The sequence below is a fragment of the Paramisgurnus dabryanus genome, chromosome 2 (assembly GCF_030506205.2).
Source record: "Paramisgurnus dabryanus chromosome 2, PD_genome_1.1, whole genome shotgun sequence".
NCBI lineage: Eukaryota > Metazoa > Chordata > Actinopteri > Cypriniformes > Cobitidae > Paramisgurnus > Paramisgurnus dabryanus.
Window position 1 is genome coordinate 31,077,057 of NC_133338.1, and position 24,414 is coordinate 31,101,470.

General features: G+C 37.3%; 1 protein-coding gene across 1 annotated transcript in view; it reads right to left on the reverse strand.

Moving 5' to 3' along the window:
* Positions 1 to 751: 751 nt before the first annotated feature.
* The window catches only part of smad3a (SMAD family member 3a), a 33,565-nt gene continuing 9,902 nt past the window's right edge, over positions 752 to 24,414 (reverse strand). The window contains exons 2-9 of the mRNA XM_065267546.1: positions 16,455 to 16,648; positions 16,078 to 16,212; positions 12,123 to 12,197; positions 11,741 to 11,791; positions 7,967 to 8,179; positions 6,166 to 6,303; positions 5,893 to 6,037; positions 752 to 3,144 (exon numbers count right to left, since the gene is read on the reverse strand). Of these exons, the coding sequence (XP_065123618.1) occupies positions 3,021 to 3,144; positions 5,893 to 6,037; positions 6,166 to 6,303; positions 7,967 to 8,179; positions 11,741 to 11,791; positions 12,123 to 12,197; positions 16,078 to 16,212; positions 16,455 to 16,648 (1,075 nt within the window). The 3' untranslated portion in view covers positions 752 to 3,020. The remainder of the gene's footprint in view (positions 3,145 to 5,892; positions 6,038 to 6,165; positions 6,304 to 7,966; positions 8,180 to 11,740; positions 11,792 to 12,122; positions 12,198 to 16,077; positions 16,213 to 16,454; positions 16,649 to 24,414) is intronic.

Consider the following 24,414-nt stretch of genomic DNA (forward strand, 5'->3'; position numbering starts at 1 on the left):
ACTAGACATCGCCTAAAATTGATGAAACCAAACCTAGAAGGAAACTCAAATTCAGTAGCATCATAAACATGAGACAGACTTTGACATTTGAGAAGCTTTGAATGATTCATAAACCTCACCGTTTTCACCGTCAAACCTCATCTTTAATTTTTCAGCAGCAGAGTAGAGTTAAGAGCGTGGTGTAATCTCCCAGTCTGGTGTCTGTCTGCTGTGTCTGATCCACCAATGATGCCTAGATATATGATATTTGTATTCGATAATCTATATAATACCTTGTCAATAAGATCTATTCATGATTATTTACAGTTGACACGATCTGCACACTTTAAGAAGTGTGAGTGTGTTTGAATAAAGATCAATGACTAAGCATTGAGGATTAAGATACAGTTCGAGTCCATACATCATTTACCCATTTGAGAATGTACCAGGTGAAGTCACCACACACACCTGGACTTCTTGCAAGTTGCTCTACTCTTTTATGTGTTATACTAACAAACAAACAGTTGTATGAGTGTACTGTACTGTATATGTGCATTTAAGACGTATTGCAGTGCCTCCCTGCCCTCAGGGTCCACTGAACAAAGAGGGCTTTCATATTTCACGGAGGAAAAACGCGTGGGCTAGGTCACAGTCAGGGTTGCGTTACCTGTATCCTAGCAATGCACATAATCGGTTAAACCACACCGCTTTTACAGCATTGTCAAGATCTTCAAAGTATGTAACTGGAATAAATTGGCACAGTCAAAGCACAGTTTTTCCATGTATATATTTATTACAAATTCAACAAAACAATGATTTTTTTCTCCTGGCAAACTTTAAGGATGGAGAGAAATAATAAAGATTATATACTTGGACAAAGAAGAAATCTAACAAATGTAAAGCACAACAATCACCACTAAGCCACAAAGTCACTGTATGTGAGAGGTTAACACAAGCACAATAAATGCACATTACTTAAAATATATTCAACAATTTGTTGAGAAAGTGAATTTAGATTTTCCTCTTAAAGAAAACAGTTCAATGTTTGCTTAATTGGACATCATTTCCTGAATAATATCAGTACCTCATATTTTGTCTTTGCCAGATGACACGAAGATGCTATAAAGTTTGAGGAATCCTAGTCATAAACACTGACTTTATTAAAGTCTGAATATCTAAATCACACAACACGTTAGACATGTATGCAAACAGATGTCCTACATCGTTTCTAGTGTCTGTTAAGTATGCACACTTCATGATTCCTTTATAACACATCCGAACATCTAGATTTCAAAAAGGCATGCAAAGAGCTTAAACCTCGTTGCAAACGCATCAAACAAAACTAACTAAAGTACTGTACAAGATCGAATTTCACAAAGCCCATTGTAGCCAAACGTTTCCCTTCTTAAAGCTCTTCCCGATGTCTTAAGAATCCGATGTACAAAAATAAAGGAATAACCTTACAAGAACCTCTCAGCAGTTACTGCGTCCGTTCAGCGGTTACAAACATGGAGGTAAGAGCGTTTACTATCCCAGCCCACTTCTGAAAAAATATTTGGTAGCAAAATAGAGTCTACAGTACAAATGGCATGAGTTTCCGAAAATAGGCATGCATTTTCGATTTATCAGACATATTTACAAGTTCAGCTGAGAAAGGATCACAACCCTGAGTGGTCCAGAAACCCAGATTTCTGCCTGTGTATAATTCTCTTATATACTATGTACAGACTACATACTATTGTGGCAAAGGCACACTCATTCAGTGTCATTTCTGGAGAACTTAAGGAAAATGCATGAGATATACACAAAGATTACTGGGTATGAGCCAGTCTCAACTGATTTAAGTCTTTGAAAAAAAACCTTGAGCATAATATCTATAGAAAGAGAAAATGCATACAAACAGAAAAAGTGGACTTTACAGTACACAAAATGATGTAATGCCCATTTTAAGGTTTTTCTAAATCAACCAAAATAAAAAAAATGACATTTCTTTCCTAAAGATGACAAAGTGTTGAAACAGCTACAAACAACATTTTTCAATTTTTTCAGACCTTAAAGAGCTTCTCAACCAGACATGGGGGGATAAACCAGGAAAGTTAATGCTGAAACACAATAGTAATTCATATTCATTCATTGCAAAATGCAGAAACCGACTGTCTGTCATAATTGACGACTGTTTCACAACAGACTGAAATCAATACTTGAGCAGATATATACAATAAAGACAAACACGCAAGGCTGGCAGAGTTTACACAACTTATGCGTGGTTAGCATAAGTCCAGCTTTAACACCTGAACAGCGAAAAAAGCAACTTTCATGTTAGGAAATATATCATTTCCAGACACACAGATGAAACTTTTACATACAGGTAAACAATTGAGTGTATATGAACATGTCTGCTATATAGTATTCTGTGCAGTGAACTGCAAAAGGTGTTATTAGCAAATGTCGGTGCGAAAACCTGCTTAGTTGCCAGTAACAGTATTTTTGTTTGTCAGTGTTTGAACACACTGCTTAAAGAAAACAGTGACTCTGAAGGCTCTAAAACACGGGGGAATCAAACACATCATGTTTCTTTTTATGCACCGAGTCATACTGATATGCACTACATAACATACATGACCTGGGCCAAGTTTCCATAATTTTGTTCAACAAACAAATACGATAAAAAAGTGTTTAACTGATATTTTGAAAACTTCATATCTTCATTTTACAAAAAACACTTTTTCAGGTTTCTAAAAACAATCAAGCATCCCTATTTATGGTAAACATGTGCATAACATAACAGCATAATAAAAAAAGAGAAAGGAGAGATCTTACATAAACATGCTATGTAATAAAATATAAGTTGCAATATTTTACAAAAAAAAGTATATACAAATTGATAATACACTTCTCCAAAGTGAGACAAATGTGAAAGTGCTACCGGGTCTGTAAAGGAAACCTGTGTGAACCCATTGGCTGGCAGGTCTACAGGTCTTTAACCTTGTTTCCAGATTTCTTGGTTTGTACATGCTGTGTTTGTACAAGAAGAGTTTTTCCTATGACACACTTGAACAATGATTTGCAGGGGTTCCCATCTGAGTGAGCACTTTATCCAGCCACTGCAAAGGACCGTTCAGGTGCAGTTCAATCCAGCAGGGGGTGCTAGTCACGGTTTGTCGCCTGATAAAGTCAAGATAAAGACAAATTGTGAGGTAAGTTAAAGTCAAATAATAAACTAAGCATACAGTTCTGCAGATCTTTCTGTAGATCTACACTATTTTGAACCATTGTGACTGATACAATTCTTTCACAAAATAAGACACCCCAGAACTTTTTGGGGGGAGGCGATATAAAATACACATGAATGCTTTTTCTAACCAATATTGAAAGCATTGATTTCTTTTTAAGATTCCATAGAGAGTCCATAATACCCTTTAGTGCGTATGACTGACTAAAGAGGTCAGGGCAATGCCGGTCTGCCCGCATAATAACTCTGTATGTGTGTAAACTCTGCTCTGTTGTTCCCAGTTCAGATCTGCTTTGGTCCCTCACAGGGACAACACATACTGCCAAACACATTTACATTCCACAATGCTTACACATCAGTGGTCTCGGTCCCCCTCGCGTGAGCGTGGACACACGTGATCCAGCCTAGTCTGGTTCTTGACACCTCACACTTTCGCGTTTTGCTGCGAGCCCTACAAATCTTTCCTCCCACACACACATGAGCAAGTTTCAGTCCTGGTTGAGTTATAGTCACTTCTGCACATGGAGACTCACACTTAAACAGTAAATGATGGTTGCTATGCATTTGATATATATTCACTACGGCTTTATCCAACAATGACGTGCCTGCCTGCCTGTAAAATAGCTTCATTTTTCTATTAAAGGTTTGACTATTTCCCGCTCTTTGGCATGGACTTCTTAATGAATCTTTCAGCTATAAACAGACTGTTTAGGAGCCTGTGCTGATTCTGAAATATAGCTTAAACACAGACCACAGAGTTGGGCAGAGAGAAAAAATGATTAAGAGTAGTTGAAAAAGAGAAGTGGGAGCGAGTGAGGAAGTGAAACAGGAAGACTTATACAAAAACAAAGGGTTTACCTCTTCCATTCAGGTTACTGTATTCAGATTACCATATTTAAATGTCAGGTTTTGAATGTCAGCCAACAAAAACGACTGCACCATCCTACGTCAAGTTTTCTGACTGGATTGGGATGTTTACTGAGATAAAAATAAAGGGCACAATCTAATAAACTGCTCGATTGTGGCAATAGGGAGTTTGTTTAAGCACTTAGAGAAAGAAAACTGGTCATGGAGGGGGGGGGGAGAGGTTGTCTGTTGAAACCTGATACGGCTCAGATTGTCTCCACAAACCAATCTGTCTGGAATCCACAGTCCCACTCTCTCGCACCAGTCTTACACTTTCCCTCCCTCTTTTCTGTGGATGTCCCTTGTCAAAACCCACAACTGCTTCTGATTAGGGACCTGGTTCCTTGGGCTCAGACAATGAAGTTACTCACAAGAACAGAAGGGACGGAGAGAACAGGAAACTCTTACTTTTGAAGGATACCATATGTGTGTTTGTTTGGTGTGGCATGATTTACCGGCAAAGACTTAACAGTTTATATGCCGGACACACTGAGCTGGTGGAAACCAGGTTGTCATGTTACGTCAGAACTCTTCACTAGAGAGTGCCAGACACTTTAGCCAATCAGATCCTGCCGCTTACCCACAGGTCTGTTGGCTCAGATCCGTTTGTTAAAGGACAGGTTCGGTATTTTACACTTAAAGCCCTGTTTTCAGATAGTTTATGATGAAATAGAACGGTTTTGACCAAAATGTTCGACATATGCGGCTGCCCCGAGAATTTTTGGGTGTTTGTTGTTTCACCTCCCTCCTCTACAATGGGTGTATAGGTGCACTGGAACAATCCTTCCTAAAATGCATTAAACTTTCGTTTACAAAGACGTGAAACTCACCGAGTGGTCAGGGGTGTTCACTGATATGCTTACACAAAAATCGCTGCAAAAGACGCATTCCAACAGGTGTTTTATTGTAGTTTTTGCCAAATCCATTGACTTGTGTTAGATGTGCTGTGAGGTACGGTATTACTCCGCGCCGGGAACTTTGTTTGTATTCTTGCAATTGGCAAAGGCGGATTATCGCCACCAACTGGGCTGGAGTGTCCATTATTCAAGCTCTCAACGGAAGAATATTCGGGTGTGAGGCGTTTGGAAAAATAGGTCCACACGTTTACAACGAATGCTAAAACAGCTGTTGGAAAGCATCGTTTGCAGCGATTTTTGTGTGAGCATATCAGTGAACACCCCTGACCACTCAGTGAGTTTCACGTCTTTGTAAACGAAAGTAATGCATTTTAGGAAGGATTGTTCCAGTGTAAATGTATAATCGTGAATCAGAAGATAGGTGCTCTTTAAATAGCCGTTTATGAGCACTATTCAAATCACACATTTAAGCGAACTCACACGGAGTCTCCAGGCTCAAATATATTAATAATTTGTAAAAAAAATCCATGTCCACAAGTCCATGTCTGAATATGTATGATAATCTGACTTTCCATCCTGTTATTGTACACAGCAGTAAAAGCCTCAGCTCAGTTTTTTGTTCAAATTACTGTTATTGTCTTTATCCATTTGTTTATTCAAATCAAAGACACAACAAGTCATGTAAATGCAAAGTAAGGTAAGCCAAACACAAGAAACAAGATTTTGTCTGTATTAAAGAAGTCTCAACATCTGACACGATCAGCTTTTAACAGAAAGCATTTTGGCTTCTGTGGTTTTGGTTTAACACCACTTCACAAGTGATGCAAAACTCTTTGAACGAGTCGACACAAGGCCACATTCCGAAAGCTGCGAACGAGACGAGAGATACAGAGGATGTGAGGTGGTTGCTGTAGTTACCTGTACTCCGCTCCCCAGCCCTTCACAAAGCTCATGCGAATGGTGCACATGCGGGTCAGCTGGTACACGGCCTCGAAGCCCTGATTCACAGACTGGGCCAAGAGAGCTGCAAACTCCTGATTGTTAAAGATCTTCAGATTACATCCTGGGTGGACACAAAGAAGTTTGAAGTTCAATCAAAATCTAACATAATGAGTAAACTGCATTTAGCTGAATATCAGAAAGCAGGGTCTGATCAGCAGTATTTACTGATGGTCTGTCTTGCTCTCTTACCTGGTGGAATCTTGCAGACGGTAGCAGGATGCCAGCCATAACGCTGGTTACAGTTGGGACTCTGAACAAAGATGGCGCTGTCGCTTAGACACTCCGCAAAAACCTCACCACCAATGTAGTACAAGCGAACACCCCGGCCTGCAAAAAGCCATCAAAACGTGATCTGTTAAAACTGCTATCAGTAACTTCTTTAGTTAGGTAAATAAATAATCTGTGTGTATCTCCATAGCCCGATTCGCAACAGTAAGCTTAAATAATTATTTGTAATTTGAGCTGTCAATAATGCAAGTTTGACTTGAAGAATTCAAATGCGAAACCCTCTAAGTGCATTTGACATGTTTTCTTGTAAATTAGCATTTTTTATCAGACTCGTAGGTTAAAGGAAAACACCACCATTTACAATATTTAACCATGTTCTTACCTCAACTTATTATAACTCAACGAATTAATACATACCTATCTTTTTCAATGCATACATTTAATCTTTGTACAGCACTTTGTGAATGTGTTAGCATTTAGCCTAGCACCATTCATTCCTTAGGATCCAAACAGGGATGAATTAAGAAGCCAACAAACACTTCCATGTTTTCCCTATTCAAAGACTGCTACATGAGTGGTTACACAAGTAAGTATGGTGGCACAAAATAAAACGTGGCAATTTTTTAAGAGGATAAAAAATGAGAACTATATTGTATGGGGAAGAGCACTTAGTTTGTAGCACTTCGACCTCAGACGCAGTAATATTGACAGTTTGAGTGAGAGGAAGAGTAGTTGGGATTGATGATGTTACTGCGCACCACGTTCGAAGTGTTTGGTGGCTTCTAATTTAATCCCTGTTTGGATCCTAAGGAATGAATGGGGCTAGGCTAAATGCTAACACATTCACAATGCACTGTACAAAGAATATGTGCACGCATTGAAAAAAGATAGGTATGTATTAATTCGTTGAGGTATAATAAGTTGAGGTAAGAGCATAGTAAAATATTGAAAAACAGTGGTGTTTTCCTTTAAGTTTAAGTCACTTTAATGCCAATAAAAAGGTAATTAGTCAGTAATTGAAATGCATTATTGTCACTTTAGTCATTTCATTAGTATTTAACAACTTTTACTGTCTTTAGCTGCAAAGTGCATGCAAGCTTTTGTGGCAAAAGACATAGTAAAAAATTGCAAATTCACTTAAGATGTAAGTAGAAGTCAAAGGGTAAAAATAAAGAAACTGAACCACACATTAGGTGACACTGTGATCTATGCGACTGCCACATACAGGTTGTGCTCAGGCCCAAGTACTCAAAAGTACAAGCACACGTTTGAATGTGATACATAGTCTTTTTGCATGTTATTATTCATCTAATCATCTTTGTAAGTCAACGTAGCGTTTAGCAAATTCTGATAACAAAGCAGTATTTCTAAATGGAGCGAGGCCAGAATTAAGCACATTTGAAGCGAAGGTATTTGATTAACATATAAAGTGTCGTTTAGTGATTTTCGCATCTGAGCTCTTCACTTCAACTCACGTAAAGAAAGTGACTTGCAATTTAATGTTTCAAATAAAGATGGCAATAGAAGAAAAAGTTACGGATAGCATCCTTAAAGAAAGTTTGTTTAAACTATTTGAATAAATTGACACCTAAATAATTTGCTTGAAATCCATTTAGGAGCTAAAACATTGAAATACTCACTTAAAGCTACAGTACAAAGTTCACATGTACTGTATTGTTTGGTCTGAGATGAAAGGCAGAAAACAGCATGACCTTTCTCTAATGTTGTCTAACAAATGAGTGATTGAAGCAGATGTGTGTACCGATGTGTCTGCGTGTGAGCTCCACGGCAGCGTTGCGGTTAACGTTGGATAGCAGGCCCAGGCAGAAGCGCTCAGAGTTGGATGGGTCTGTAAAGCCGTCCACTGTTAAAGAAGGCTGCGAGGCATGGAAAGTCTCGCCGACTCTCTGGTTCAGCTCATAATATGAGATAGAGCACCAGAACGCTGGTTCACAGTATGTCACTGGCTGGAAATCTGAGATAAAGAGAAAATAGAACAATGAAAGGTGAGAATCCCACAGGCACAGACATTCACGTCAAGAGACAGTGGAAAAGCAATACGGAGTAGAGGAAAAGTCTGGAGAAGGAAAACAAACAAATGGGTGGGGATAGAGAATACCTAAAGAAACAGAGAGCATAAGGGCAGGGAACTGACGACACTGTGATGTCAATAGCAAGCGGCAGTTCCCAGAAATAAAGTAAAAAGTGGAAATACCGTCAACACTTGGACTGAAACCTACAGAAAATTACAGGCTTACAGCACAAGCCCTCCTCTCTGACACGCACGCCACTGCCGTGCAGAAGAAAAAAATCACTTTGGGATCTGGGCTGTGTCTGCAAAGAGACAATCTGATACACAGGGAACTGTCGGTCTCCTCCCTTACTAAGATGGTAACTGACATGATGTTGTTCTCAGTGTTTAGTGTGGGTGGATTTTCCCGAGTTGTTTTGGTGACATACAAACAATCTACTCAACAATCCATTTCCTCCAAGACAGACTGAAAACACATTTCTAGAAATACACATACACACTCTTAAATGAGCACGTTAGCAAAACATGAATGCACTTGTAGCAGTAAGTTATTATTGGAGTACAAAGAGTTTGGTTCTGACATTGTTAAATAAACTAGTTTACACAAACTGAGTTTCACAAAATGCCTTCCAGGAAAATTTTCTTCTATACATACATAATATGTAATATATATAATATATATATATTAGAGCTGGGCATAGATTAATCTAGATTAATCTCATACAAAATAATAGGGGTGGGCCGATCCACTTTTTCCATTAGCGATCCGATTTCGATTCCTAAATTCTGAGTATCGACCGATACCGATCCCGATCCAATTCTTGTATTTTTCTTGATCCATTTAGAAATGTGTGTGTGTGTGTGTGTGTGTGTGTGTGTGTGTGTGTGTGTGTGTGTGTGTGTACACACATAAATATATATAAGGTTATTGTGTTTGCGTGTGTCTTGTGTGTATGACGCGTTTTATTCACTGCTACTCCAGTGCATTAACTCCGCGAGCACCAGACCAACCAGAGTTTTTGTGACCTTAAATATCTTCATATATGCAATTGTTTTTCACATAAAGCTGTTGAATATATTAGGAAGACTTTGAATATAGTGTGTAAAAATGTTTATGGTGCTTATATGGTGTTTATGGTTATAATAGTCTGACTTTTCTATAGCATGATAGTAACAACAATGAGTAACGCACAGTATCGAATTTGGATCGGCCCCGTTATTCCGATATCCGATCCAGCAAAAAAGGTCCGGATCGGCTCGATATCCGATCCAAAGTATTGGATCGGCCCACCCCTACAAAATAAAGGTATTTTTTTAACAGTTTGAGTTTGTGCTGTGTGTAATTATTATGTATATATAAATACACACACAATCATGTATGTATTTAAGAAACATTTACATGTGTGTATATATTTATTTATATTTTTATATATTTTAAATTATATATTAATAAAAAAAACGATATTTAAATAAAACATTTCTTAAATGTATATATAGGTATGTGTGTGTGTTTAAATATACATAATATTTACACCTATTACAAACTCATTTATTATGCAAAAAATTACTTTTATTTTGTATGAGATTAATCTAGATTAATCTATGCCCAGCCCTAATATATATATATATATATATATATATATATATATATATATATATATATATATATATATATATATATATATATATATATATATATATATATATATATATATATATATATATATATATATATATATATATATATATATATATTATATATATATATATATATATATATATCAAATGAAAGAACAGACCCTCTGATTTCAAACAAACAAACAAAACGGGGGAAAAAAAAACGTTTCATCCTCTCTTCATTTGTTCTCTTTTTATAGAAAACAAATAGATAAAGGACAATCTCTGAATCAACACTGTATTTGGTGCCTAAACATACAGCCGAAACGCACAGAAATAATGGGCAGCTGTAATTGAGGCTTTAGGTGATTATGTAATTGTTTCATGTTTAATTGTATTCTCGATTCGTTTTTTTGATTAATTGTGCAGCCCTAATACAAGTCATTCACCTGTGCATCATACCACATTGGTCATGTTGTATTTTGCTTGTCTGTATTATTGTTTGGCGGTAACATCCCTTACTACACCCATCAAAATCAGTACAAACTGCAAGCACCATTCAGTTATGTGTGACCATTCCTGTGGAAACTTGGCTAAAGTCATGTTTGTGATTGTGTTTTCTACTCAAAATCATTCAAACATAACCTTAATATCTTTAATACTGACCATGACATAGATTTAAATCAATGTGAAATCAATGACTAAAATCAAACCTTGACTCTAAAGATGGTTTCATTGAATTCACATGCGCTGACGCAGTTACGCATCTGACCGAAACTTAACTTCCGGTCTCTGTTTGTTTAATGGTCTGAGTTGCTAAACTGAACTCTGGAACAAATACCTTGTCGAAAATAACAAATAACGCTAAAGACGAGGGGAGACGGCGATCGTGTATTACTGCTATTTGAAGGGAGGTTTGGCAGCCGATCTGTAGATAAGATTGTATACATTATATAGTGCACATTTTACACAGTAACATACCGTATTTTTCAGTCTATAAGCCGCGTTTTTCTTTTCATAACTTGGTTGGTGCTGCGTCTTATTCTCAGGAGGGCCTTGCAAGTCAGTATGAATAAATTTTGACATTTATGAGGCAAGAGACAACATTACCGTCTACAGCCGCGAGAGTTCGCCATATGCTGCTTCTGTATTTTTGTAATTCAGTGGATTCATTAATGTGGAATGACGAGTATGCGAACTTCACGCTAGTTGGCTTGTTCGGTTAATTTAGCCTATTCAACCTTCCAGGTTAGTTCAGGTAACCAGCTATGGTTTATCGTTTATATAACTGATATTACTTTAACATACAGACATCTATTCAGCCTGCTGTTCTGTCTACTATTGTTTAGTTGAATAACTTGCCTTTTCAGATTAAATGTCTGTTCTTTGACTTGGATTTTGTGAAATAATTTTCTAAATATGTTTACTGTGACTTATATATGCTATTTCATCTTAATAATGAGTACGGTAAGCTAAGTGTAGTTTTGATAAGCTTTGGCTATGATTTGAACTAAGGTAATTTACGTGTTGTTTATTCAGCTTGTTTTTAGAAATAAACTACTCTAAAAGTACTCTGTTGTTAATTATCTTTTGCGAAGTTGGCAAAAATGGCACAAAAGCCATTTGTTTATGTTATTATTGCGTCTATTATTAATACAATTTGATTGAACAGTCACATATATTCACGTTATGTACTGGATGTATGTTGGATGTAAATCCTAATAATATTTTAGTGCTACGTTCCACCTGCATCAGCGGACTAATGCAGATGACATGAAAATCGTTCATTTTTAATACATGGAACAGGTCCTAAATAAGATCTAGTTCTCGCATTAACTGCCTACATATTAAATTACTTATAAAAGGTTTATAGACAGTAAGAATTACCTAAATTATTGTGGGCAGGAGACACAGGGTTCGGTGAAAGGTTTGGAGAACCTGCAAAGAAAAAGCTATGATGAATAAATGTGCACAGGACAAACAATGTCTATAACATCTATGTTATTATATTGCCAAATGCCTAACTTTATGACTACTTTTTGTTTACATAGCTCAAACCATGTAATTAATTCTGTTTTCTTGTAACTTTTGCAGAAATTTAGAAAAAAATGTGACTAAGTTACATGCAATTGCAATGTCAACAAACCTGAAACAACTTCATAACTATACAGTTTTATACAATGTATGCACATTCTTTAAACGTGTGTCAACCAATCAGAATCAAAAATGCTGTTCAACAGTTCTGTGGCTACAGTGTATGCCGAATCACCTGTGTCCATGCTGCGGTTCATCTGATGGTCACTAGTCTCTCCATCCTCACTAATATAGCCTGGAGGTGGCGTCTCTGCAACACACACAAACACACAGCACAAGTTATACTCACCCATAACACAGTAACCCAGCTGATGGATAAAAATTTAGACTAACACATCTGGCAAAATCGAGCAGGTGCAATGCAGACAATGACTCACAAGGGTTTTATTTTTCTACCCTCAGATTAAAACACCTGATTTAGAAAGCTGGGGTCGGCTCAGATTCAGCCGCAGGATGTGGAACAACACACCACCCTATTCCAGAAACAGACTCTCTAAACCAAATACCATTCAGATGGTACTAATTCTAGCCATGGGATAATCTTCCCCATATGTATCTTTAAATAAGACCAATGTAATTGTTTCACGTAGGTCTGATGCAACATCAGTTACATGGCTCTGGATTAGACCTACAGACAACAGAAACATTGCCTATTCATCATTACATCATTTGTTTACTGGTTGAAAAAGACAACAGAGCTGTATGTTGAATTAGCATGTGTAACCGGTTTAATGGCTGTGATTGTTTATGCCTGTGCATGTGCGTGCACTCCCTTATTTTTTGTCTAAACCTCTTTCCTTTGAGTCTTCACTTGTATCCAGTGTGTGGGTGTGTGTATGAGGCAGTGTCTGTCTGTTTGTCTAACAGCTTCCCAGTGTCCACTTTACTCCATGTCCAGTTTTCCTGTAACATGATTGGTAAAGCATTGCAAAAGCAATGCCAAGGTTACAGTGGATTCGATTCTTAGGTAACACATACTTATGAAAATGTTTGAGCCATTTTTTGTCCAAGGATTTTGTACTATAAAAATAATGATACATTTATAACATGTGTCACTTTAATATATAAAACCTATGTAGTTTAAAAACATTTTCAATATACTTATTTTTGTTAAGATGGGGCAACTGCCCATACAAATTAGAAGTTTAAGAAAACTGAGACAACTAATTCAAAATAAGATACTTTGGCAATATTTTCTGTTCAAAACATTTCCCTTTAAACATATGTCGGGATGGTAGAATAATTGAAAAACGTTTGTCCAACAATTTGTATGTTCTTAAATGTCAAGGTAGTAAAACCGTAATCACGGGCCTTTTATTAAGAAGTTAACAAGTATAAACAGTATGATATCACATTATCCAGTGAACCCCAGGTGGTCTTTATAGATGAATGAAAAGTTTGTAGACTTTTCTCAAATACTGAAAAAAATAGCTATTTTAATGATGGTCTTGTACACTTTCTATGTCAGTTGGTACAACCAATGTAAAACTATAAAAAATTATATTTTATCAAACACATTTTAAATGTATTAAAAAGTATATTTATGAATTTGATATCACAGAAAAATATGTAAACCAGCCAGGGCTCTAAACTAACTTTTTGCACTGGTGCACCACAAAAGTTAGGTGCACCCAAATTTTTTACTAGATTGCATTAAACACCCCAGTTTTACAAGCGCCCATGGTGGTTAAATGTACAGAATATAAACTAACATGTGTTTTATCATTTTCATGCTGTGATTCTTTTTCCCTTATAGCCTATTGCTTTTATGTTTGTTCGAAAATCTATTTCCTAAAAATACTTTTATTACATTGCTTTGTTCACATCTTTCATTGTAGTTTTAATAGTGTGTGCAAGACTTTGCCATTGCTGGTAACACAAAATAAGTAATATATAACAACATGTACTGTAAGTAAAAACTCCCCAATCATACAAGACGAATAGCTAATAGTAAAGGAAACAGACTGAAACATGAAATCTGTATATTTAATGCTGGGTAATGTTTGTTGGCAAATGATGATTTTCTACAAGACAATGCAGTGATTATGAGGTGGTGTTATTTCTAAGGTTAATTTCTGGTTAATGAGTACAAAAGCACACAATGGATTTATTTCACTGATTAGGCAATAGAGAATTCAGTATTAATGAGATATTAGGCGATATAGTGGTAATAGGTAAAGGTGTTTCAGTGTTTCATGTATTTCCTTCTCTTGCGCAAACTCACTCTGTTTTGCGCACACACATTTTCTCTCTCTCTCTCGCTCTCTTGCGCACACAGACTTGGACTCTTTCGTGCATTTTATCTATTTCGCGTGCACAGACTCTGTCTCTTTCGTGCATTTTGGCTCTCTTTCGCAGCATTCGCTTCACATTTGTCAACAAGAGCGGCTCATAGTTATGAGGGAGTTTAGACCACAATGTGTGTGTCTAATGTATATCTGTTGTTAAACCAGAAGAAGATTTTCAAGTTGCTTTTTTCACTTGAACGGCTGGTCGCACTGGTGCAACCTCAGATTTTTTTAAGTCGCACCATTAAAAAACGAGGTCGCACTCTCGAGCCCTGCCAGTATCCAAGTAGAAATCTGATAAATGTAAACCGGATCAGGAGGTGCAACCAGAAAGTCAAAGGGTGCAAGTGCTATAAATGCCCCTAAGAAATAACAAACATTAAGCTAAATAATTTTAAAAAGCTAATAATTTAGCTAATCATTTTAGTTTTAATAAATGCAAGCTAAGGTTATTTATAATTGTCATAATTTTTTTAATATATATATATATTTTTTTATTTTTGTTCTTAAATTGATAGTTCTCAAAAGTTGTTTTACATTTTTAAACGTTTTTTCAGGATTATAATTATAAATGCCACTCAGCTGTACATCTTAAACACAACGAGTCTCATTCACTAAACATGCGCATGCACAAATTTGTTCGTGAAATATGCATTTGGACGTTCTAACTAACAAATAATAAAAACTTTCATACTAAAATTTCCTCTAAATGTTTGCAAAAATGTAAGAACAACTTACACCACACATACGCAATAATCATGAACAAGGAAAAAGAACGCTATAATATATATCTGTGTTATATATTTTATATAGTTTTCCTTGTTCATGATTATTGCAAACGTGTGGTCTAAGTTGTTCTTACATTTTTGCATACATTTAAAATAAATTTAAGTGTGAAAGTTTTTGTTAAATCATAATTTGTTAGTTAAAACATCCGTACGCACATTTTACTAACAAATTTGTGCGTACGCATTCTTAGTGAATGAGACCCATTGTTCCTGACTCAAAAATAAGCATTACATTCATTTTTAAAAGATTTCTTTAAAAATAATTTTTATGAGCTTGTTTTGTCATTGACCTGTATATCTTGAATGAACTGTAACATTTATTGGATGTGTCTTCCAAATGATTAAATGTAAAATCTAATGTCAATGTCCAGTAATGGTTCGAGAGGTCATGTCGAGCTGTGTCTTCACTGCGCTTTGTCTGTTTGGAGGCCAGTGAACTGGACAGTTGCTCAAAGTGTATGTTTATGGTTTGCTCAGCTCCACCCATATCCTGCCAGCTGAGAAATCCTCCCACTGCCCACCAAACCACGGCAACTGCAGCTACAGACTAAACTTGTTCTATTAGGCTTGGAAAAGATTCACAAAAACTCTACACCTGTGTCTTGCCACTTTGTGGCAACTAATGACGACATTCATGTTGTGTTAAAAAGCCTCTTGACTTTATTTAGCTTCCATTTCTTGCTTTTCACAGGGGGATCTGATGTCACTTTGCCTTTTTAACCTTTACAACTTAAAGTCAAAGGGGTGGTTTCCTGGACAGGTATTAGACTAGTCCTAAACTAAAATAAATGTAAGAACCGTCCAAATTGAAAACAACTTGCACTGATATATCTTAAAATACATCAGTGCCCTCCCTTTGTTTTGCCTCAAAATGCACATAAGCTATGTTTTTAGTAAGGCATGTTTGTTTAAACTAGTTATATTACTAATTACTAATGGTTTAAGCTAATTCCTGTCCGGGAAACCACGCCAAAGTGTCTAAACAATGACACCGAATTATTTACTGATTTATTTGTATTAAACATCACTGTATTAGTGGGTATTTGTCTTTTACCTGGTATGTAGTTGCTCTGGGGCTCAATGCCAGCAGGGAAGATGGTGTTTTCTGGGATGGAGTGACTGTAGTCTTCCAGTTGAGGAAACTCAGCTGGGATTTCAGTGTGTCTTGGGACCAGAACTGGAGGAAGAACTACACAGAGAGAGAGAAACATAAAGACAGAAGATAAAGAAATATATACTTAAGTGACCAGACACTCACATTTAAGACATTAACTAAATGTGCTGTGTTGTTCCATTAACATTTATGCTAAATATGTTGAATAAAATGATCATAAAATTCAACATATAACATATATATGTTGTTGTTAATACAATTGTGTGTTGATATTTTTCTGAATGCTTACTGTAAACATTTTAGGCAGTGTGCTTTACCTGGTGTCTCAACACGCTGGTAGTGGTAGGGATTGACGCACACCTCATCCTTTTTCATGTGGAAGGCAAATTCACAGAGTTCAATAGCTCGGAGCTCATGGTGAGATTGTAGATCAGGCCAGCGCCATAAACGACAGTAGATCACATGAGGAAGTCCCTTTCTATGTGATACCTGCAACCGACCATCCAGTGACCTTGAAGAAGAAAAAAAAAGCACATTATGCATCACAGCCATGGACACTTTCATCATACTGCTGAAAAATTATAATGAATTACAGTAAAAAACATTGCGAAAGTGACTGCAGTATAAACAATCAAGGCTCAGAGGAAAAGTGATAAGAAATAATGCGATACCACAAATGAAGGAAAAGTGGCTCAATTTCCTGTTAATGTGGTGCTTTCGGTTACACACCACACGTGATCTGAATGAAGACAAGAAAGAGGAAGTCCCAAAAAAGAAGTTTCAAAACATTGTGTGTGTGTGTGTGTGTGTGTGCGTGCGTGCGTGCGTGCGTGCGTGCGTGCGTGCGTGCGTGTGTGTGTGTGTGTGTGCGCGTGTGTGTGCGCAAGTGAGATCAGTGCTCTAGTCTATTGATAAACAGCTGTACTAACTCAATCTCATAAATCCATAGGAAAGCAACAGTAGAATCCTAATAAAACTGTATAGTAAATGTGTGCAGGCCATGGCAAAAACTCTTTAAGCATGTCTATCAGAGAGTGAAAAGCAAAAACACCTCCATCCCCTCCTCCCAATTACATGCACAGACCCCAGCCCAGAAAGTGGCATGGGTCAGGTTGGTCTGCCCGAGGCCTCGGCAGCTCACCCTGAAGCTAAACATGCTTTTAATATTTCATAGCAGAGCTTTTGCTTCACAGGCTGATTTGAGAGGAAAAACATAATGTAAAATGCAGACGCCCCATGGAGACAGTGTGTTTCTGTGTGTGCTGAAGCAAATAAAGTCAAGGAAAGAGAAAAAATAAAAGTGTATATTTGAGTGAGTGTATATAGGCACATGAGATATGTTAGTGAAGTGAGGTCACAGAATGAGCAGAGATGAGCTATGAACACATTCACTTCCTTCAGTTCACACTTACTCTACACGCCTGTTCAGAGAAAAAGAAAGATGATGAACTGAGAGAAATTACTAAATCCTTACTCAAATGTTTTCTGTATCAAATAAAATGTCACAGCTTACACTTGCACAGTCAAGTTATGTGATCGTCAGAATGTGCACCTTATGGTGACAATATACGTTTTTGGTAACAGTAATAGTAACGCTACTTGTAATGCAGTATCCTAAACAGACAAACAGTCTTTAAAGCATTACAAATTTACAACACAATTACTTTAAAAATGTAAACATACTCATTACTATTATTTACGAATTTACAACACATTTAGTTTAAACTATAAAGTTACAACACTATTACTTCAATTATATATATTTTATCTAAATATATAAGTTTGGTCTGTTACAGTATAACACGTTTTTGTCACTTTGTCAGCAAAACTTGCTGAAGTTAATGAATTTAAATACATGCTATTAAAAATAAATATACCTCAACATTAACTAGGCTATATCTCAAAAGAAAACACTATGAATAAAATAAACAACTGCACAAATAACAAACACATTCCAGTAGGCATTGTTTGTTTACCCAGTTCACATAATTTTTTGTGCGTGTCTACCGCTGGAAATTTTCCGTCAGACTTTCCTTTGGATGGTCCCGTGTGGAAAAGTGAAAAAACATAATCATGTGTTCGAATAATGCGGTAAAGGCTACGGGCAAGCGGCACAAAGAACAACCACGCAGTGAACTTCTCATGATGCGTGTTATTTACCCACTCACACAAAGATGACTGTTTAAGTCTGCAGACACAATCAAGATCACAATCATATCAAAACACATATTCACGCTAACCCCATATGGTACACCTACACTGTTTACCTTCATTCACAGGCATTTGAGCGACTAAAGCATTTTCATGATGCCTATCAGTGTAGTGGATTCCTATATCGCCACGCTTACGGTCAAGATCAGCGTCCCGTAGATTTGAATACACAGATGCACTAAAAACGTGGCTGTACAGTGAGATCACAGCCTTTTGCAGACTTCTATTATACATAACTGGTACACTGTGAGTTTTGAAATATGCAATAGCAGCCCGAGGCTGATGGGAGTGGGAAGGTGGACACCAAGTCAGCAAAGCCCTCCAGTCTTTTGAAGAATCCAGGCCACAGATAGCATTCATTGCACTCTCCTTTTCATCCACAACAGCCATTACACAAAAAGCAGAGATATGAAATTACAGAAAGAGGTGAGACCTATTTTTTTCAGACTTACAAAACATCTGGCCACACATAAAGATGTATGAATTTCAATGCATTAGTTATCACACTATCAAAGCCAGTGGCATATTTAGATAATAATACTACTTATTAACAGATTTACATTTTTGTTGGATTTTTATTTAATGCACGCGCAGGTACGTTATATAGACATGCGACAAGCATGCTCAAATAGATAGCGCAAGTGGTGCAACAAGCTCTTTTTCATTGCATATCAACTCAACATGAAAGAAGAGCTGAAATGAGCTGTTTGATACACAGAGCTGTACTGTACTATTATTTTGACACAAATAGAAGAAACTATGCATTGAGACGCATTACTACATCTATGGAGAGTGTAGCTCATGGTTTCTTAGCAACTGCAGGAGCGCAAGCACCCGAGCAGGAAAAGCAGCGGTTTTAGATCCGAAATGTGACCGAAATTTAGCCCCAATGAAGATCTCCTCTTTAAGCTTATTGATTGTCCTGGCAGAATAACAAACAGTTAAAGTTCATCACATTAACTATAGACATATTTCTTTACGACATTTAACATTTTACAATGTAATGGCCCTTTTTGTTGCCTGCGGTTTACTAATAATGTGAGGTGTTAAAATGCCTTTTATGACAATTTTCCACTGACCCTGGCTGTTTTATTTTAGCTCTGTCTGTAATAATAATAATCTGCAAATTACCTCTTCACACATGAAATGAGTAACAGACGTTTGCTGTAGGTCTCTGTCAGGTTCAGTATACAGTAGTTTGCATTGAGTGATCAGTCAACAACAGCCTCTTTTCACAGCCTGCATTACATTGTGACAGGTTCACAAAACAATCCCTGTTGAAACGTGACGCATAAACTGTGAAGCTCAGACTGGAAATATCAGGGTCCTTGTAAAAAAAAAAATGTCAGCCACTTGCTTTTAATTCATTCCCTGCCAGCTTTTATTCAAGTTGCCCGCCAGCAACAAGTTTCACAAAATGCCTTCCAGGAAAATGTTCTTCTATAAATATAGATGGTTTCAGCAGTAACAACATAAACAAAAGTCCTTTTAAAGTAGTTTATTTCAGAGAATGAGCCAAATAAACAATAAGTAGATTACCTTAGTTCATAGTTCCATGAGTGTCTCATCAGTAAAGCGGGTTCGGTGATTAGTAGTACATTGCCATCACCTGCTTTCAGATGGAGCGGCGTTTACTACACAGAGCCGTATTTCACCAAAAGCTGGGCAAAATCGCGTTCATAATCGAAGACGATCTTATACGATTATTAACGCGATTTTGCCTAGCTTTCGGAAAAAACTGCTCTGTGTAGTAAATGCCGCTCCATCTGAAAGCAGGTGATGGAGATTTACATCTAATCACCGAACCAGCTTTACTGTTGAGACACGCATGAGAATCGCAGACGTTTTTTTGCACCAGCTCTATTGCAGAGTTCATGTCATGACTAGCCACTAGTCCGATCAGACGCGTAACCGTGACAACGCACGTGCATAATGAAACCGTCTATATAAACAAACAAATATATCAAATGAAAGAACAGACCATCTGCATTGAAACAAACAAAACGAAAAAAAAAAAAGTTTCATCCTTCATTTTTATAACCTCTTAAATGTGGGCAGGTTTATTCAAAAATACAAAATTTTTAGCAAAAAGCTGAAATAATTGCATTTTTTTAAAGGAAAATATTCACTAGTGAATAATACCGGAATTACAGATTACCGTAAAAACTCGTCAGGAAGGTGTCATTGGCAGGGAAACGTTTTCTCTTAATTGACGAGATAACTCATAAATGGCGGGAAAAAGTTAACACTATAGTCTTTCTGAAGAACATGCAGATGCGCAAAAGCACACTGCTTTGTGCAGTTTAATAGCAACACATGATCTGTTTTTACTGAGAAGAAAGTTACCAGAGTTAAAACACTGTTATTTTCATAAGAAGTTTTGCTACATATGATAAAAAATTGCCAAAAGTTTTAAGCTCTCTAAAAATAAGCAATCAAAGTCCTCTACAAGTAACCACTGGCTAGACACACATCATTTGCCTTATTCACACTCATGCTGAGCTGAATGAAATAAATGACAGGTAACTTCAATTAATTAAGATCAGTGAGAAATGACAAAGTCTGTAAAGAGATCAGTCCTTGGGGTCTGGCCTTCGTTCAATGCATCAGTCTAAAAGTATTGTATTCACTGTCAGCTCTTCACTTATCCATTACATTCCACTGCTCAATGGAAAGTGTTTGCTGCCACATGGGCAAAATTATGTGAAAAGGAAGTAATGAATAAGTATTGATTGAGCTGGAGAGGGCAAATTAGGTCAGTAGTGAGGCAGACAGAACTAACAGAAATGTGCATATCACACACCCAGTCTGGACTAGCCAGCTCTCCCCCAATCCACATGCCGGCTGTCACTTGAGTAGAGAGAGGGGTGAGCAGGGACTGGCAGGGGGTTAGGAACAGAAAGAGAGCAGAGGGGGTGAAATAGACCAATGGAGGGGTCTGACACAGACTGAGCCATGGTGGACTGAATTAATCTGGAGGGTGAACAACAACACAGACGCTTGTGAATCAGTCCAGGCATCCTTGACTTGACCATGACACTCACACACCCTTCCAAAGAGCATAATCATACTCAACTTCCTGCTTATAAACAACAATCCAGCATCAGGTTTATTGTTAGGATCACTCCACATTGATTTTACAAAGTTTTGCTTGCACACGACAAAGCTGAACTACTGCATATTTTAAATTCGACAGTACTAATCTCAAAATGATGTATTTGTTTAGCTGACAAGGCAAACGTCAATTCAAAGAAAACTTTTTTAAACCTGCTGAACCGGTGTGAATCTGCAAGTTCAAACTTTTTGGGCGAGTTTAACAAAAACTGCACTCAATGTTGAATGCAAATTTGATTCAGAGTGAGAGTAGAGGACAAAAGCAACTTTGACGTCAGCCGAGATCGTCTGTGGGACCACTGTGCACCCAGTGGAACATACGCCAACCCAGCCCCCACAGCCCCCCTTTAAAATCACTTTAAGACCACGGCAATCCCCCTCCCCCCATCCTAAACCCAGACGGCACACAGCAGCACAACAGACTTAATGTGATACGAGATAGTGCCGTGCAGTAATGATATAAAAGTCGCTTTGGATAAGTCTCCGCTAAATGAATAAAAGTAATGTATACGAAATGATTGAAATGCATCTTATTATCACGGTTACTACTACTAAAGATAAACGCTAGATAAAGTTAAGATTTTTGTAACTTTTTATGTCAGAACCTGCTGATGTCCAACAGTGGACTGACTGGTCATAATATTTATAGCACAAAAACAGAGGCCAGTTAAAAGCATAATTGAAAAACATACAATATCCACTTCAGGAAATCCAAATCATCACGACACTCTTACTGTATATATTTGGCCCTATTTCTAATTCAACTATATATTAATATACAAGTACTGTATATGCTTATTCTGTCATAGTGTGAGTGTGAGCAAAAAAAAACAAAAAATTCACATTAAGGCCCAAGTCACACTATCCAAACCAAACAGGCCAGAGCAAGGCGACAGTCATTCAATATCATCGGTCTATGTTGAAACCTTCTGATGTGTGCAGTACAGTTACGTTTAAATGTAGATCGCCAAATCACTGTGTTGATTTAAACTTAAAATTATGAACGCTATAGTTTTTTTTCCAAAACAATCACATCCAATTGACAAAAGCGTGCTCAGGTTCGAATCAAACTAAATAGAGTGTGAGTGCATGAGGAAGTGAGGAAGGAGGACAACTGCACTCAGGAACGGTTCAAGGCAACCGTGCCAAATGCGAGTGCGCCCTAAACTGTATACCTTCTTGAAAGTCATTGGTTTTCCTCTTTCTGGTAAAGTCATTAAGGCCTTGCTTAAGTAAACAGAGCCCTACGGGGGTCTCATGTACAGGTGGTTGGATGTGGTTACAGGGGCCCGTTCACTCCAAGGAAGCAGAGGAGTACAATACTATAGCAGAAACACTACAACCAGTCCAAAATTAACACCAGCGCAATGCCAAATGTGACTAAAACTTGGGCTTGGCAGTTATAGTGATTTTATTATGAACTGCTAAATAATGCATGGTTTCAATTGCAATATAAAAACATTAGTCTATTCTTGTTAGCAACTTGAGATGTTTTGATTGGAAGCCAGGGATTTTTTTTACTGTCACTCCTTAAATGGATAGTTCACACAAAAATAACAAATTTTGTCAACATTTACTCACTCTTATATTGTTACAAACCGGTATAAATGTCTTTGTTTTGATAAACAAATGATGTAAATGACGACAGAGTTTTCATTTTTTACCCCTTTTAAGGAGTTGCCTAATACCATTTCATGCATTCTGACTTATTAATACTGTTAAAAAGTTGGATTCTCATGTTAAACATGGCAAAGTTTCAAATAACTTGTTGGGCGTATGACATATGAGAATTTCTGTGCCGAACACACTCGGTCAGGGTTCATTTAAATTTTGGAATTGTTTTTCGGCTCTGGCCCTCTATAAGTCATTTGAACCATAAGTCGTTTTGTTTTTTGAAAACACAAAATCAGCGTCACCAAAAAAGTTTGTTTTGGTTGTAAGGGAATTATAACTTTGTCCAGCTTCTCAAAGAACCCAGCATTAAGCGAACAGTAGATGTAGTTTGTTTTACCTGCAGCAATGTTGTGCAAGTCTGTAGGCTTGTTACCAGTATTTCAGTGAGAAATGTTTTATAAACAAGGTCCAGTTTGACGCTGGATTTCCAGATAGTTTAAAATCAAAAGATGAATCGGTCCGATGAATCGGTCCCAATGATCAGATGAATGAAGATCCTGGTCATAATTCAGAACCACACGCCGTAAGTAAAGCTGCATCAAATGTTTTGTTGCCAATTGGTGCACAAAAGAATAATGAATCAGAAGTTATCAAGGGATTATGCGAGGATGTACTTAATGAGGAAATGTTTTAAATCACCATAGTTTTCACAGATATCCTAACATCCAAAACATACAAATTGGGCACTATAAAAAAAAAGTGATGCATGTTAAATCAATACCAAATGTTAATATTTCTGCTCAGTTAGGGTTGACTTATAATGGTTATGCAAGTGATTATAGAAAACTGCATACGGCTCATTTTATAAATGATCACAATCGCATCAAAGGTGTGCATTTTCAGTCTATTGTGATCTAAGCCCATCGAGTCATCTCGAATAAAACACAGCCCCTTAACCCCTGTTTTCAAAAATTAAAGACTACAGTGATTACCGTGGATCAGTGTCAGTGTAAATATGTGGCAGACATTAAAGTTGGTCTCTGAAACTCTCAGACAAACTTCAAAACATCCTGCACAAAGTCTACACTAGCGCTCTTCTAAAAAAAACACACAGAGCTCACGACTGAAGAAGGGCTATTTTCTCACGGTGGTCAGCAGTCGTCTGAGGGTCAGCGGTAGTGTTAGTGATGACAGAGTAGCACAAAGCACACTTGTTGTCTGCTGTACAGACTATCTATTATTCCAGCAGATATGGAGGCGGCTCTGAGCTTTTCTAAACCTTCAACCCGGCAGGAACCACAAACCCAGAAGCAGCCCACGCCCTCCCCTGGGCAGACG